The 16,043-nt window shown below is 46.8% G+C and overlaps 1 protein-coding gene across 3 annotated transcripts in view; it reads left to right on the top strand.

The window, feature by feature from the left end:
* ATP9A (ATPase phospholipid transporting 9A (putative)) overlaps positions 1-16,043 on the top strand; it is a 144,225-nt gene that overhangs the window by 72,209 nt on the left and 55,973 nt on the right. For all 3 annotated transcript variants that reach the window (XM_026455147.1, XM_023184145.3, XM_023184147.3), the window contains one exon: positions 12,938-13,150. In XM_026455147.1, coding sequence (XP_026310932.1) covers positions 12,938-13,150 — 213 coding nt within the window. The remainder of the gene's footprint in view (positions 1-12,937; positions 13,151-16,043) is intronic.

The raw sequence follows: 16,043 nt of genomic DNA, 5'->3' as shown, positions 1-16,043 counted from the left end.
CCTCCCTCCCCTTCCCCTCCCTTCCTTATTTTGTAACAGGGTCTCACCCTGTCCCTAGGCTAGAGTGCAGTGGTGCATTCACAACTCACTGCAGCCTCAAACTTCTGGGCTCAAGCGATCCTCCCACCTCAGCCTCCCCGGTAGCTGGGACTACAAGTGTGCACTGGGTATGCACCACCACTCCTGGCTAATTTGGTTTCTTTTTTATAGAGACGAGGTTTCTCACTGTATTGCCCAGGCTGGACTTGAACTCCTGGGCTCAGGTGATCCTCTCACCTCCCAAAGGTTCTCAAAGTGTTGGCATTACAGGCATGAGCCACTGTGCCCAGCCACCTTTGGCCTTTTGTCTTCATCCCGTCTCACTCCCTCAGCAAGGTGACCCCCTCCCTCGCCTGTCTGCCGTGACCCCCTGCACAGTAGCTGCCCGGCTTTCCTTCTTGCTCTCCTCTCAGGAGCGTGGGAGCCTCTTGGTACCATCAGCTCCGTGGTGGAGTCTGAGCCTTCCAGTGGGATCTAGCCTTAGTCTTCATCCCCTCCCCTTTCTCGCAGTTCAGCCTTCCAGGTAGGGTGAGCTGCCTCATTTCTGTATCTTAAATTAGACCCTTCCCTCGGAGCCACCAACCCCGAATGCCCACCAGGCTCCTTCTTGGGGGGCTCGTTGATTGGATTGTCACTACCTAACTCACATGCATATCAGCACCCAGCTAGATGTCTGTATTGCTCCCAGCCCCCTCTCAGCTGTGCTGACTCTTGATGATTATATTAGACAGCTTCATAGGTGGCGGTGTGTACATCCGGTGGGAGTCGCACCCATGCCATGTTGCTGGTATTTTTAAGAGCTCCTGGTGTTTGTGCAGGCCGTCCCATCTCAGGATATTTGTGTATTTTAGCTTTTATGGTTCATTTTTGGCTTGGCACAGATAACACTCTGTAAAGTGTTGAAACTCAGAAAACCACACTTCTTACCGTGAACCCCACCTCATACTCTTTCCTTAGGGGAAGCTCGTAAATCAGTGTGCCCATCCCGGCCTTGAGTCTCAGATAGCTGTGTGTTGTGGGGTTAGGTCTTTGCGAGGCTGGGGTGAGCTCAGAATTCCAGTACAGACCTACCCAAGTGAGGCTGTGTGCATCCTTCTCTCATGATGTCTAAAAATCCTGTCATAAGCAGAGGGACACGTGTGTGATGGGACATAGGGAAGCTTTTGCATGCTTTTTAAAACCAGTTTTATTGAGGGATGATTTACATCCCTGAAAGTTCAGCAATGTTGAATACATAGTGTGGTGACTTTTAGTAAATTTACAGCTGTGAAACCATCCCAATTATCTAACCTTAGGATATGCCCACCACCCCGCACCCATCGCAGTCACTCCTCCCACCTGTAGAGCTTCGTAAGGGGTTCTTATACCAGTGGTTCTTTCTTCTTTTTCTTTCTTCTTTTTTTTCTTTTTTGAAGTACAGTCTCACTCTGTCGCCCAGGCTGAGGTGCAGTGGTGCGATCTCGGCTCACTACAACCTCCACCTCCCGGGTTCAAGCAGTTCTCTGCCTCAGCCTTCCTTCCTAGTAGCTAGGACTACAGGCACCTGCCACCATACCCGGCTAATTTTTGTATTTTTAGTAGAGACGGGGTTTCACCATGCTGGCCTGGCTGGAATCAAACTCCTGACCTCGGTGATCCATCTGCCTTGGTTTCCCAAAGTGCTGGGATTACAGACGTGAGTCACCATGCCTGACCCAGTGTTTCTTAAAGTATGGCCTTTGGAACCCCTGGGCCAGATCATTTGGGCCGAGTCAGGAGCACAAGGAGTTGTGCCCAGACCTGCAGTTTTAACAGGTGAACCAGGTGTTTCTAGAGTACAGTAGCGTTGGAGAACAGCTGCTTTGAAACTGAGGTTCGCCTCTGTTCAGAGCATGGGTATCTAGACCTGTGGACTCCAAGGCAGAGCTTGCAAGATGACCCACCGGGGTACAGGAAGCGCCTCTTTACATTTCAATTTCATCTCTAAAATTCATGCAAAATTAAAATCTTACTAATAGTATTGAGGTTGACCCAGGGGCCCTCACTCCATATATCAGACAGGTACTTGTCAGGTCCAGTCCTCGAGGTGTCCTGAGGAAGGGGCTGGAATTCTACAGTTGTTTATTTTTCCAGTGTTGAAATGTAGGCCGCAGTTTATGAGTGTCCAGGTGACTTGTTCTAAGGATGTGATTGAACTAAACTGGCCTCATAAAGAGAGCAGGTGGTTTTAAAAGATTCCTGCAGGAAAGCTTCAGATTATTAATACAAGGCCAAGTAAACAGTAAGAAAGTGGCCCACACATTAGGAGAGAAAACCATAACCAGCTAAGAACTTGTGATTTTTCCCCTGGATTATTCATTTACTGGTACTTTTTTTTTGAGACGGAGTCTCACTCCGTCACCCCAGGCTGGAGTGTAGTGGTGCTGTCTTGGCTCACTGCAAACTCCGCCTCCCGGGTTCAAGAGACTCTCCTGCCTCAGCCTCCCAAGTAGCTGGGATTACAGGCATGTGTCAACACACCCGGCTACTTTTTTTTTTTGGATTTTTGGTAGACATGGGGTTTCACTGTGTTGACCAGGCTGGCCTCGAACTCCTGATCTCAGATGATCTGCCTGCCTCTGCCTTCCAAAGTGCTGGGATTACAGGCTTGAACCACCATGCCTGACCATTTACTAGTACTTTTAATAGAAAATGGAGATACAATTTAAAAATCATAAAATTTGCTCTTTTAAGCGTGTGATTCTGTAGTTTTTATTTTTATTTTTTATTTATTTATTTTTTTTGACACGGAGTCTCGCTCTGTCTCCCAGGCTGGAGTGCAGTGGCACGATCTCAGCTCACTGCAAGCTCCGCCTCCCGGGTTCACGCCATTCTCCTGCCTCAGCCTCCCGAGCAGCTGGGACTACAGGCGCCTGCCACCACATCCGGCTAATTTTTTGTATTTTTAGTAGAGACGGGGTTTCACAGTGTTAGCCAGGATGGTCTCAATCTCCTGACCTCGTGATCCGCCCGCCTTGGCCTCCCAAAGTGCTGGGATTACAGGCGTGAGCCACCGCGTCCGGCGATTCTGTAGTTTTTAATATGTTCACAACAGTGTACAAACATTGGTACTGTCTAATTTTAGAACATTTTTGTCACCCCTAAAAAGAAAGCTCACATCCCTTGAGCTCCCAACCCCCCTGCTCAATCTCACCAAGCTCATGGCAGCAGTCAGTCTACTTTCTGTCTCTGGGTCTGCCTATTCTGAACATTGCCTGTAAATAGAATCAAACAATACGTGACCTTTTGTGTCTGGCCCGTCTTCCGTTTAGCAGGGTATTTGCAAGGTTCTTCCTGGTTGTAGCAGGTGTATGTACTTTATTCCTTTTTTTTTTTTTTTGAGACGGAGCTGAATAACAGGTATGACGATTTGAAATTTAAGTTTAGACTGGGCGTGGTGGCTCACGCCTGTAATCCTGGCACTTTGGGAGGCTGAGGCGGGCAGATCACGAGGTCAGGATTTCGAGACCAGCCTGACCAACATGGTGAAACCCCGTCTCTACTAAAAATACGAAAAAAATTAGCCAGGCGTGGTGGCGGGCGCCTGTAATCCCAGCTACACAGGAGGCTGAGGCAGGAGAATAGCTTGAACCCGGGAAGTGGAGGTTGAAGTGAGCCAAGATTGCGCCACTGCACTCCAACCTGGGTGACAGAGCGAGACTCCTCTCAAAAGAAAAAAAAAGAAGTTTAAGTTTAAATCTATAATTCTCAGTGCTCCTTACCCCGAGTATATGTTATTTTGAGATACTAGCTAATTGTGTGAGAAATGCTGTTTTTCATTTTGCTTTCTTATTTATTTTTATTTTTGTTTTTTTGAGACAGAGTCTTACTCTCTTACCTAGGCTATGGTGCAGTGGTGCCATCACAGCTCACTGTAGCCTTGACCTCCCAGGCTCAGGTGATCCTCTCACCTCAGCCTCCCAAGTAGCTGGGACCACAGACATGCATCACCATACCTGGCTTATTTTTGTATTTTTTGTAGAGAAGGGGTGTTACCATTTGCCCAGGCTGGTCTCGAACTCCTGAGCTCTAGCAGTTAGCCCACCTCAGCCTCCCAAAGTGCTGGGATTACAGGCATGAGCCACTGCAGCCAGCCCTGTTTTTCATTTTTATCATAGGATTTTAGAATTTCTTTTCTTGTTTTGTAATGTTCAGTAGTACAAGGCAGTATTTATACAAAGATCAATATATATAGATGGAAGGTACTTGAAAAACTTTTCCCGCCAGGCTTGGTGGCTCATGCCTGTAATCCCAGCACTTTGGGAGGCCGAGGTGGGCAGATCATCTGAGATCGGGAGTTCAAGACCAGTCTGAGCCAACGTGGAGAAACCCCGTCTCTACTAAGAATACAAAATTAGCCGGGTGTGGTGGTGCATGCCTGTAATCCCAGCTACTCGGGAGGCTGAGGCAGGAGAATCGCTTGAACCTGGGAGATGGAGGTTGCAGTGAGCCGAGATCATGCCATTGTACTCCAGCCTGGGCAACAAGAGTGAAACTCCATCTCAAAAAAAAAAAAATTTTTCCCAATATGTTATATGATCAAAATATCTCAAGACAACTAGTCTGTATTACCTAGAGTTTGTGGTAGTTTATTTTACTCTTCCCAGCAAGTGGAAATGTCTTGAATTCTTGTTAATAGATGTGTCTGAGGAAAACATGAAGGACTTCAGGAAATGGGAGCCTTGTGGTGCCCTGCTCCAGAGACACGTGGCCAGCACGTCTGCCTGTTTCTGTAGCCTGCTTTGTACACATAAATTCATATTTTAAACCATAGTTGGGGCCAGGCTCAGTGGCCCATACCTGTAATCACAGCACTTTGGGAGGCCAAGGTGGGCGAATCACTTGAGGTCAGGAGTTCGAGACCAGCCTGGTTAACATGGCGAAACCCTGTCTCTACTAAAAATAGAAAAATTAGGCCAGGCGCGATGGCTCACGCCTGCGATCCCAGCACTTTGGGAGGCCGAGACAGGTGGATCACAAGGTCAGGAGATCGAGCCCATCCTGGCTAACATGGTGAAACCCTGTCTCTACTAAAAACAATACAAAAGCTTAGCCGGGAGTGGTGATACGCATCTGTAATCGCAGCTACATGGGAGGCTGAGGCAGGAGAATTGCTTCAACCGGGAGGTGGAGGTTGCAGTGAGCTGAGAGCGTGCCACTGTACTCCAGCCTGGGCAACACAGCGAGACTCTGTCTCAAACAAACAAACAACCAAACAAAATTTAGCCGGGCGTGGTGGTGAGTGCCTGTAATCCCAGCTACTCCGGAGGCTGAGGCAGGAGACTTGCTTGAACCCAAGAGGTAGAGGTTGTAGTGAGCTGAGATCGTGCCACTGCACTCAGCCTGGGTGACAGAGCAAGACTGTCTCAAACAAACCGTAATTGGGATTATTCCACATACTTTGGTCTGTGAACTGTCATTTTTCATTTACTGAGTTTTTTTTTTTTATGAGCATGTGAGTTTGTGATGTATTTTTCTGCACACAACATGTATGCACAGGATGCACTCAGTTCATCAGTACTGACTGCCAGAGAGTGTTCTTTCTGCATCCACAGAAAACAAAGTTCAGTTTATGTTCTCTCTTTTTTTTTTTTTTTTTTTTGAGACGGAGTCTCGCTTTGTTTCCCAGGCTGGAATGCAGTGACATGATCTCCACCCACTGCAAGCTCCACCTCCCGGGTTCACGCCATTCTTCTGCCTCCGCCTCCTGAGTAGCTGGGACTACAGGTGCCCGCCACCACACCCAGCTAATTTTTTGTATTTTTAGTAGAGACGAGGTTTCACCATATTAGCCAGGATGGTCTCAATCTCCTGACCTTGTGATCTACCTGCCACAGCCTCCCAAAGTGCTGGGATTACAGGCTTGAGCCACCGAGTTTATGTTCTCTTGAGAAAGAATCTTTTTTTTTTTGTCAGTGTGGTGTTCTCTGGGACATAGAGCCTACTTCATTTTTTACTCATTCAAAAACTTCATAAAAAAAAGTATGAAAGTTGTTTTGCAGAAGAAGTAAATCATACAGCCAAGCACAAAGACAAAACGTTGAATTCACCTGTGTTCACATCATTCCGCAGTAAACCAGTATTAACAACTGGGTGGACAAAACACCAAATGCTCTGCCTTTGTGTGTCTGGATAGATGTGTTCTTTAGTTCTCCCTGTGTGTTTGTTTTCTTTTCAATGAGAACCCATCATATTCCTTTCTTTTTTAACTAGAGTTGACCACCAGAATCGCCTGTAAACTTTATTTATTTATTTATTTATTTTTTTGAGACGGAGTCTGGCTCTGTCTCCCAGGCTGGAGTGCAGTGGCCGGATCTCAGCTCACTGCAAGCTCCGCCTCCTGGGTTTACACCATTCTCCTGCCTCAGCCTCCGGGGTAGCTGGGACTACAGGCGCCCACCACCTCGCCCGGCTAGTTTTTTGTATTTTTAGTAGAGACGGGGTTTCACTGTGTTAGCCAGGATGGTCTCGATCTCCTGACCCCGTGATCCGCCCGTCTGGGCCTCCCAAAGTGCTGGGATTACAGGCTTGAGCCACCGCGCCCGGCTGCCTGTAAACTTTAAAACACATAAATATAAATATATGCCTGGGCTCTACTGCATTCTTTGGGTCTGGATCTTAAGTATGCATATTTTTAATAATCTTTATTTTTGAGACGGAGTTTTCGATCTTGTTGCCCAGGCTGGAGTGCAGTGGTGTGATCTTGGCTCACTGCAACCTCTGCCTCGTGGGTTCAAGCAGTTCTCCTGCCTCAGCTTCCTGAGTAGCTGGGATTACAGATGCCTGCCACCACGCCAGCTAATTTTTGTATTTTAAGTAGAGACAGGGTTTCACCATGTTGGCCAGGCTGATCTCGAATTCCTGACCTCAGGTGATCCGCCCGCCTCAGCCTCCCAAAGTGCTGGGATTACAGGCGTGAGCCACTGCGCCTGGTGTGTTATATTTTGAAAAATCTTTATTGGTTATTCTTGGTTAAGAACCACTGCCAGAATAACACTATTTAATTCCCTTCTTTTCACTCTTGTCAAGGTTTTTAATGGTTTCATAACATAGTCCAGACTAGAGTAAGACAAGTGAGGAACTGACATAGCAAATTCAACCGGGTACCAAAAAAAAAAAAAATAAAATAAAATAAAGCAAATCACATTTTGGTGATTTTTTTTTTTTTTTTTTTGAGACAGAGTCTTGCTCTGTTAACCAGGCTGGAGTACAGTGGCGCGATCTCAGCTCACTGCAACCTCTGCCTCCCAGGTTCAAGTAATTATCCTGCCTCAGCCTCCCGAGTAGCTGGGATTACAGGCGCCTGCCACCATGCCTGGCTGCTTTTTGTGTTTTTAGCAGAGACGGGGTTTCACTCTGTTGGCCAGCTGGTCTCGAGCTCTTGATCTCAGGTGATCCACTCGTCTTTCCCCAAAGTGCTGGGATTACAGGTGTGAGCCACCACACCTGTCGCAGTGCAGTATTTTAAAAACTCAAGTGCAAAAAATTCATGAAGAATGAAATACTGAAATTTTAAATGAAGGCAAGATCCAACCTTGCGCTAGTGCAGTTCAGCTGCACTAACTCGCCCTGGTCCTAGCCCTGGATTTACAGTTTCAGTGGCTATCAGGCTTCTCATTATTGATGTATTGGGGCTGGATTATTCTTTGTCATGGAAGGCTGTCCTGTGCCTTGCAGGAGGTTTGGCAGCACGCTACAGATTCCTATAGCACCCATGTCCCCTCACAGTTGTGACAACCAACTGTGTGTCCAGACATGACCAAATGAGGGGCAAAATCATCCAAGTTGAGAATGATGGTGGTATATGGGTACATTGAAATTTATTGACCTTGTCTTGCATGATGATGTCTGCTCTACAACAGTAAACATTGGATTTACTCACTTAATCGGCCTGTAGCTCAGCTGATTCATTTGGAGATAGTAGCTTTGAGCCTGTCTTTTTGATGGTGGTCCTTTGAGGTGAATGAGTCATCAGCTCTGAGCTTTTTTGAGGTGGCAGGTTAGGGTTATGACAGAAATTCCTTATCTTTCTTTCTTTTTTTTTTTTTTTGAGACGGAGTCTTGCTCTATTGCCCAGGCTGGAGTGCAGTGGCACGATGTTGGCTCACTGCAAACTCCGGGTTCACGCCATTCTCCTGGCTCAATTTTTTGTATTTTTAGTAGAGACGAGGTTTCACCATGTTAGCCAGGATGGTCTCGATCTCCTGACCTTGTGATCCGCCCACCTCGGCCTCCCAAAATGCTGGGATGACAGGCATGAGCCACCGCGCCGGCCTATTCCTTATTTTTAATAGTGTATTTCTGGCTGGGCACAGTGGCTCACACCTGTCATCCCAGCACTTTGGGAGGCCAAGACAGGAGGTTGGCTTGAACCTAGGAGTTAGAAAACAGCCTGGGCAATAGAGGGAGACCTTATCTCTACCAAAAAATAAAAAATTAAAAAAAGGCTGGGCATGGTGGTGCACGCCTGTGGTCCCCACTATTCAGGAGGCCGAGGTGGGAGGATTACTTGAGCCCAGAGGGTTGAGGCTGCAGTGAGCTGTGATCATGCCATTTCACTCCAGCCTGGGCAACAGAGGGAGACCCTGTCTCAAAAAAAAAAGTGTATTTCAATCAACTGCAGCCCATTCCTAATATCCATTAATGCCCATATGTGGTGAGGTTTTAACGGCATTTGGAAAGAAAATTGGCGTTCCTGGTGACTCAACGTTTAATTTTTGTATTAATCTTTTCTGTAATACAGGCTGGAGTTCTTGTCGGGAAATGGCCCTAGCTGTGGATTACTAATGGGAAAGGGAAGCCTATTTTCCCTGCCTTGGTGTCTCATTTATTGGCTGGGATGCTATAAATGACTTGGGGCTTTAGAGGATCCGAGACACCCACCCAGCGGCCCAAGTCAGGGCCCTTTGTATTTGGAGATCTTAATTCCTCTCCCAGTAGTGACCTGTGCTTGTTCTTGAAGTCACTTCTGACCTTGTGTGGAGCTGTTCTGCCCTCCCTCCCTCCTTAAGGGGACCAGTGGTTTTTCCCCAGGGCAAAAAGAGTCATAACCTGCCTCTGTGGATGCCACATCTGTTTTTGTTTTCCCCTGGTATTTTTTAAGTAAGAAGAAATGTGTGTAGGTTAAAGGGCCTATGGGGAGGAGGTTAGAGATAAACACTGTACAATGTGAAACTCTTCCATATGGGGAATGTGAGGATGTTTGAAGACCGGGACCTAAGACAGGCATCATCCAAACACAGCCCCTGGTCAGTTTCAGTGCCTGAAGGATGTATGTGCATGACCATTTGGTGTGCAAATTAGACTTTATTTGACAATTAAAAGAAGCAGTTTCAGCACCAATGACTATTTCCTCTCCTTCCTGGAACATTTTAGTAGGAAAGGTGGGAAAGTATTAATTTAAGAGAGAAATAAAGATATGTGGGTGGAGGCATTGAACCTGTGGCCTGTGATGTTGGTCGGGCTATCATAGTTGTCTTCCAGTTCATTCATTGTCAGATGGTCCCCTGAGCTGCAAGTGAGGCCTTTGCGAACATCTGACCGTCTGTGGTTCTCTTTTTGCCTTGCTTGGGAGTTGTTTCACGTGGAATACAGAATCCCATGGCTCTGTGTTATCCCATGTTTGAAATATTAGTGGAAGCATTTGTCTTTTGTAGACATGAAATCAGATTGCTTTACAAAATCCAGAAGTTCATGAAGGATGCCCTCGGTACAGCTTTTCATTTAAACCCGTGGTTACTGAAACTTGCCAACCACCGTAATTACTTTGTCAAAGGTCTTGTTATTGCACCTAATGTTAAATAACGATTTGGTCCAGGTGCTGAGGAATGCGGACAGAAATGAAGACACATGTTCGTGGCTAGAACGTAAATTACAGAATTGAAAAAAAAAAAAAGTTCTCGATTTAGTCTCTCCAATAGAGAACCTTTCTGTAAATCTTTTCTTTATAATTTTAGAGTTAAATTCTTTATAATTAAAAGCACTCGGCAAATAATGATTCATTTAAACCGGAGTTCTGATTCATTACTCTAATTATTGTTACCATGCAGTGCCCTTTGGCCTGGAAGTGAAACTCGTGTGCTCCTGACACCAGAGGTTAACAGAGCAGGAAGCCAGAGCACTGTGTCCCCGCAGTGACCAGAATAATTTAGTAATTGTCTAATTACCTGTGGAGTCTAATGCTACTACTAAAAATAGTATTAAAAAATTAAATGAAAGTCGTTTTCTTGTTTCTTGTAACCCATCTGTTCTCTATTTTGGGCAATCGGGTGTCATGGGTGTAAAGTGCAACTCATTTTAAAGGATCAGATCACTTCTCTCCCGTTGGATGAATATGTTTTTAATAGAATGTAGACTCTGGTAACTCCATACACATTTCTAGCCTCCATGATTCAGTTAGCTGTGGATTCAATAAGACTGTTGTAGGTGACCCTTTGTCTAAATCTGTGATTTAAAATCTGAAACTGATGTTGATTTCATAGTTGTTTCTTCTTGAAAATGAAAAAAAAATTCATGTCAATTAAGGACTCCCCACCACCACCTTGGGGATATTAAGTTATTAATTTGTTTAATTGTTCAGCAAATATCTGTTGCATACCAGACACTGCCCTGGGTACTAGACTACGGTGATGAGTAACTCACTCAGGTGAGCCTTCTGTTTCTGTGGTCTAGTGAGAGGGAACCATCAGGTAAATAGGCCAATTCGGACAATGAAGAGAGTAACACACGGTGTTGCTGAAACGTGACTTGCAGTGGGAAGGCAAGCAGAGTGCCATGAACTGGGGGGCCCAGGGAGAGCCTCTTTGAGGAGGTAAAGTTGAATTGAGGCCTGACTGATGAGACTGAGCAATCCAGCCCTGCGGTGAGCTGGGGAATGGGGTTCCGGGCAGAGGGCACGGCCAGTGCAGAGGCCTTCAGGCAGGAAGAAGCTTGGCGGTGCCCAAAGAACAGAAAGGCCAGCATGGCTGGAGTGGAGGGAACAGGAGGAAGATGGCATGAGGGACAGCTGGAGACGCAGGCAGGTGCTGATCAGATGCGAGGGCATTTGACTTGTGTTGAACAATGAGCCGTAGATTGTTACGTGCCTTTCCTGCCCCTCTCCCGCAGTGGTCTTAATTTTCATTATACTCTAAAGCAGTAGAACCCTTGCCTAGGTAGGGGCCAGGCACAGTAGCTCACACCTGTAATCCAGGCACTTTGGGAGGCTGAGGTGGGCGGATCACTTGAGGTCAGGAGTTTGAGACCAGCCTGGCCAACATGGTGAAACCCCATCTCTACTGAAAATACAAGAGTTAGCAGGGCTTGGTGGCGGGCGCCTGTAATGTCAGCTACTTGGGAGGCTGAGGCAGGAGAATCACTTGAACCCAGGAAGGGGAGATTGCAGTGAGCTGAGGTCATGCCACTGTACTCCAGCCTGGGTGACAGAGTGAGACTCATGTCTCAAAAAAAAAAAAAAGGAAGCATAGGTGGCACCTGATGTGTGGCACCGGAACGGAGCTGCAGGTGGCGTCTCCCATCCTGCTGCACTTGGTGGTGCTGAGTGGGTTTCTCAGGATTCCTGGGGCTCAGTGTGGAGCATGGATTGAAAACCACCTCTAGTTCACTCCTCTCATTGACAGGAAACAGGCTCAGAGAACAGGCGTCGCTTGCTGCAGGTCTCCTAGCTGCTTAACCACCCATCCAAGAATAAGGCTCAGCTTTGGTTTCCCTTCAGTGCTCTTTTTACCATGTTGCTCTAAACCATTTTTCCAGGACTTAACCCATTCCTGGCCCTTCAGAGGCTGAGCTGTGTTGCCAGTTGTAAAGGAAGGGATGGAGAAGGCCAGTGTGTGCCATGGAGCTGCCTCTCAGGCAAGAGCCAGGGTCTAAAGTCAGCCTGCAAGGCAAAACTTGAGCACAGTTACCATTACTCCTGAAAGTCTAGCTTCAGTGGAGGACCAGGTGCCATTTTGCAGTGAGTCCCATCCAGCCAAGGTTTCCTCCGGCTGTTCCTGACGCCTCGCTGGACTGCCCTGGGTTGCTTGTTGTTGATGGTTGTTACTTGCACAGGGTACCCGATGAGGTTGTTGCCTTCTATTGTAAACCAAGAAGATTGTGAGCTTAAACAGTGGTTCTAAGCCGAGGATGATTTTGGCCTCCAGTGGACATTTGGTGACATCTCTTGTCACAACTAGGGGAGTGCTGCTGGCATCCGGCGCATCTGGTGGCTGGAAGACAGGGATGCTGCTGAACACCCTATAATGTCCCCCAACATAGGGGTACCCAAGTGGGGAAGCCTGCTCTGAACTACCGGGATCCCTTTCAGTACAGTGGGGTCCTCATTCTGTCAAAAGCCCCTGACACCAGAGATTGAGACCATCCTGGCTAACACAGTGAAACCCCGTCTCTACTAAAAATACAAAAAATTAGCCAGGCGTGGTGGCAGGTGCCTGTATTCCCAGCTACTCGGGAGGCTGAGGCAGTAGAATGGCGTGAACCCGGGATGTGGAGCTTGCAGTGAGCTGAGATCCAGCCACTGCACTCCAGCCTGGGTGACAGAGCGAGACTCCGTCTCAAAAAAAAAAAATAAAAATAAATAAAAAGCCCCTGACACCACCCCAGGGAAGATAGATTCACTCAGTCTGCAGGTAGAATCATTTTCGTTCATTAAATTGTAATTTTTCCCTCTGTTTATTTTTAATTTTTTTTTTTTTTGGCCAAGCGTAAATGACAAACCCTGAAAATTGCATGTCATTTATTTGCAGTATCATCGTAGATATACCTAAGAGATCTGTGTGTTGTAACGGTAGAAGAAAAGCAATAGCTGCACGGCTGTTCTTCCACACTCTCCAAATCATTCCTGCCTCTGGTCATCTTCTTTATTCATTTCTCCTTCCTGTAGCAATCCCAGGACCCACCCGCTCAGAAGGGCCCGACGCTCACCACCAAGGTCCGGCGGACCATGAGTAGCCGCGTGCACGAAGCCGTGAAGGCCATCGCGCTCTGCCACAACGTGACTCCTGTGTACGAGTCCAATGGTGTGACCGACCAGGCTGAGGCTGAGAAGCAGTACGAAGACTCCTGCCGCGTGTACCAGGCATCCAGCCCCGATGAGGTAAACCTGGGCAGGTGCGGCAAGGCCTGGGGAGGCCCTGCTTGTTTTCTCTGTGCTGGAATTAGGCGTTTTCTGAGGAAGCCATGTGTCAGGGCAGGTAGGAGCCAGGATGGTGCAGGGCTGCTGGGAGACACATTTTCAAATACAAGAAAGAACTGCTCTTCCTCTAAAAAGAATAGCCTTGGACTTGAGGTATAGCCTGAATTAGGAAAGTTAGAGATTTTGTTTTGTAACTCAAAAGGCCAGCATAACGGGGGCACAAGGTCCCATTTAAACCACATTCTTTAAAAAAGATGTAAATAATTAAGATCTTAATTTAGATAAACACATTTCTTACAATCTACCCATTTAAAGTATGACTTTTTAATTTTATTTTTTCTTCCCCGAGATACAGTTTCACTCTCTTGCCCAGACTGGAGTGCAGTGGCATGATCTCAGCCCACTGCAACCTCCACCTCTGGGGTTCGAGCGATTCTCCTGTCTCAGCCTCCTGAGTAGCTGGGATTACAGGCACCCACACCACCTTACCCGGCTAATTTTTTGTATTTTTAATAGAGGTGGGGTTTCATCATGTCGGCCAGGCTGGTCTCGAACTCCTAACCTCAGTTGATCCACCCACCTTGGCCTCCCAAAGTGCTGGGATTACAGGCTTGAGCCACTGCGCCCGGCTGAGTATTTTTTTTTTAGAGATGGGGTCTCACTATGTTGCCCAGGTTGGAGTAGTGCAGCGGCTCTTGACAGGTGCAATCATGGCTCACTGCAGCCTTGAACTCCTGGGTACGAGCCATCCTCCCACCTCAGCCTCCTGAGTAGTCAGGACTACAGGCATGTGCCACCATGCCCAGCTTTAAATGAGTGTAAGGCTCATGGCAACTATGGCCAGAGTACTTCCCAGAATTTTTTTTTTTTTAACCATTTAACTCTTCTACCAACATCGAGAGGAATCCCCATTAGTTTTTAAATTCATTTTAGGAAGAATGGAGCTCCTAAAGTTCTGGACTAATTTGCAAGTATCGGTGAGCCTGCAGTTCCCGACAGGTGGGGGATGGCACAATGAAAATCTTTTCCAAAGTTCACAAATGAAAGAACGCTAGAGTGTCACCTTCCCTGTCCTGGTGCTGCTTTCTCCCTTTCTTAGGCGGTGGGATTTGTCACCTGGGAGGCTCTTCCTTCCAGTCTGCAGGGTGTTTGTGGAACAGCTCAAGCTATAAAACCCAGTTCATCTGTGACCATTGACATTTGAACCAGGCTTTTTAGGAGTGAAAAATGTTGCACCTCCTGGCCAGCTTCTGAGATGGGAATTGTGTGCAGAAAGACGGAGGGGGAGGGAGGGTCGGTTTGGGTGATCGTCCTGATCTACTTGGACATGTTCCATAGTAAGTGACCAGGTTTGTCATCATTTCTTTCTGTGGCTTGGCAGATTTAGTCTGTTTTTCCCTTTGGGAATGATACTGTGGGATAGCGATGTCAGAGAGGGCCATATTTTTGGTAGCTATGGACTGGGAACCAGTAACCTGTGGGTATTTGATGGAATTCAATTTTATTTTATTTTATTTGAGCTCCTGACCTCAAGTGATCCTTTGGCCTCCCAAAGTGCTAGGAATACAGGCATGAGCCACCATGCCAAGCCTTTTTTGTTTTTCTTGCTCTGTCGCCCAGGCTGGAGTGCAGTGGTGTGATCTCGGCTCACTGCAGCCTCCACCTTCTGGGTTCAAACGATTCTCGTACCTCAGCTTCCCAAGTAGCTGGGATTACAGATGTGCGCCACCATTCCTGGCTAATTTTTGTATTTTTAATAGAGACAGGGTTTTCACCATGTTGACCAGGCTGGTCTCAAACTCCTGACCTTAAGCGATCTGCCTGCCTTGGCCTCCTAAAGTACCGGGATTACAGGCGTAACCACCGTGCCCGGCGGAATTCAAATTTGAGCAAGCTCCAGATGCTGACGATCTGAGAAGCAAGTCCTGCCTGAGGCCCCTGATGCTCATGTCGGCATCTCTGGAGGCTTTAATGCCTGTCGCCCGCTCCTCTGCTCCCACTGGACTTGGATGTATTTGTTTTAGGGCTGTGCAAAGCTTTTTCCGTGAGGGTAAATCTGTCATGGAATGCTTTGTGCTTCTCGGCCCCTTTTTCTCATGGTACTTTATCTCTTCTGTGGATGAATTGCACTTGAATTCAGATTTGTCTTGTTTTTCTAAGATTCTGAATCATGATTGAGATTAAAAAAAGAACTGCTTTTCCTTTGGTCTTTGGTATCTTCAGAGGCCAGTGTTACCTTTTTGCTCTGTGTGTGTGTGTGTGTGTGTGTGTGTGTGTGTGTGTGTGTGTTTTATTTATTTATTTATTTTTTTGATACAGAGACTTGCTCTGTCGCCAAGTCTGGACTGCAGTGGTGCGATCTCGGCAAGCTCTGCCTCCCGGGTTCACGCCATTCTCCTGCCTCAGCCTCCCCAGTAGCTGGGACTACAGGCACCAGCCACCACACCTGGCTAATTTTTTTGTATTTTTAGTAGAGACGGGGTTTCACTGTTTTAGCCAGGATGGTCTCAATCTCCTGACCTCGTGATCTGCCCGCGTTGGCCTCCCAAAGTGCTGGGATTACAGGTGTGAGCCTTTGCACCCGGCCTTGCTGTGTGTGTGTTTTTTTGTTTTTTTTTTTTTAAACAACTTTTATTATTTTGTATTCCATAGTTATTTTATATCTATAGTAGAACACTTGAATGCATTATCAGAAAAGTAAAAAGTAACCCATAATCTTACTAAAGGTAGTCATTGTTAATGTCTTCCTGATCAGCCTTCTAAACTACTTCAGAGGCTGCCTACTGCCAAATACAAATAGGTTTATCTAAATGCCTCATGAGGCTCAAAGGAGGCTAAATCTAGTTCAAGTGAA

Source organism: Piliocolobus tephrosceles, chromosome 20, assembly GCF_002776525.5.
Source record: "Piliocolobus tephrosceles isolate RC106 chromosome 20, ASM277652v3, whole genome shotgun sequence".
In the NCBI taxonomy this organism is placed as follows: Eukaryota; Metazoa; Chordata; class Mammalia; order Primates; family Cercopithecidae; genus Piliocolobus; species Piliocolobus tephrosceles.
This window is presented reverse-complemented; position numbering and strand designations above follow the sequence as displayed.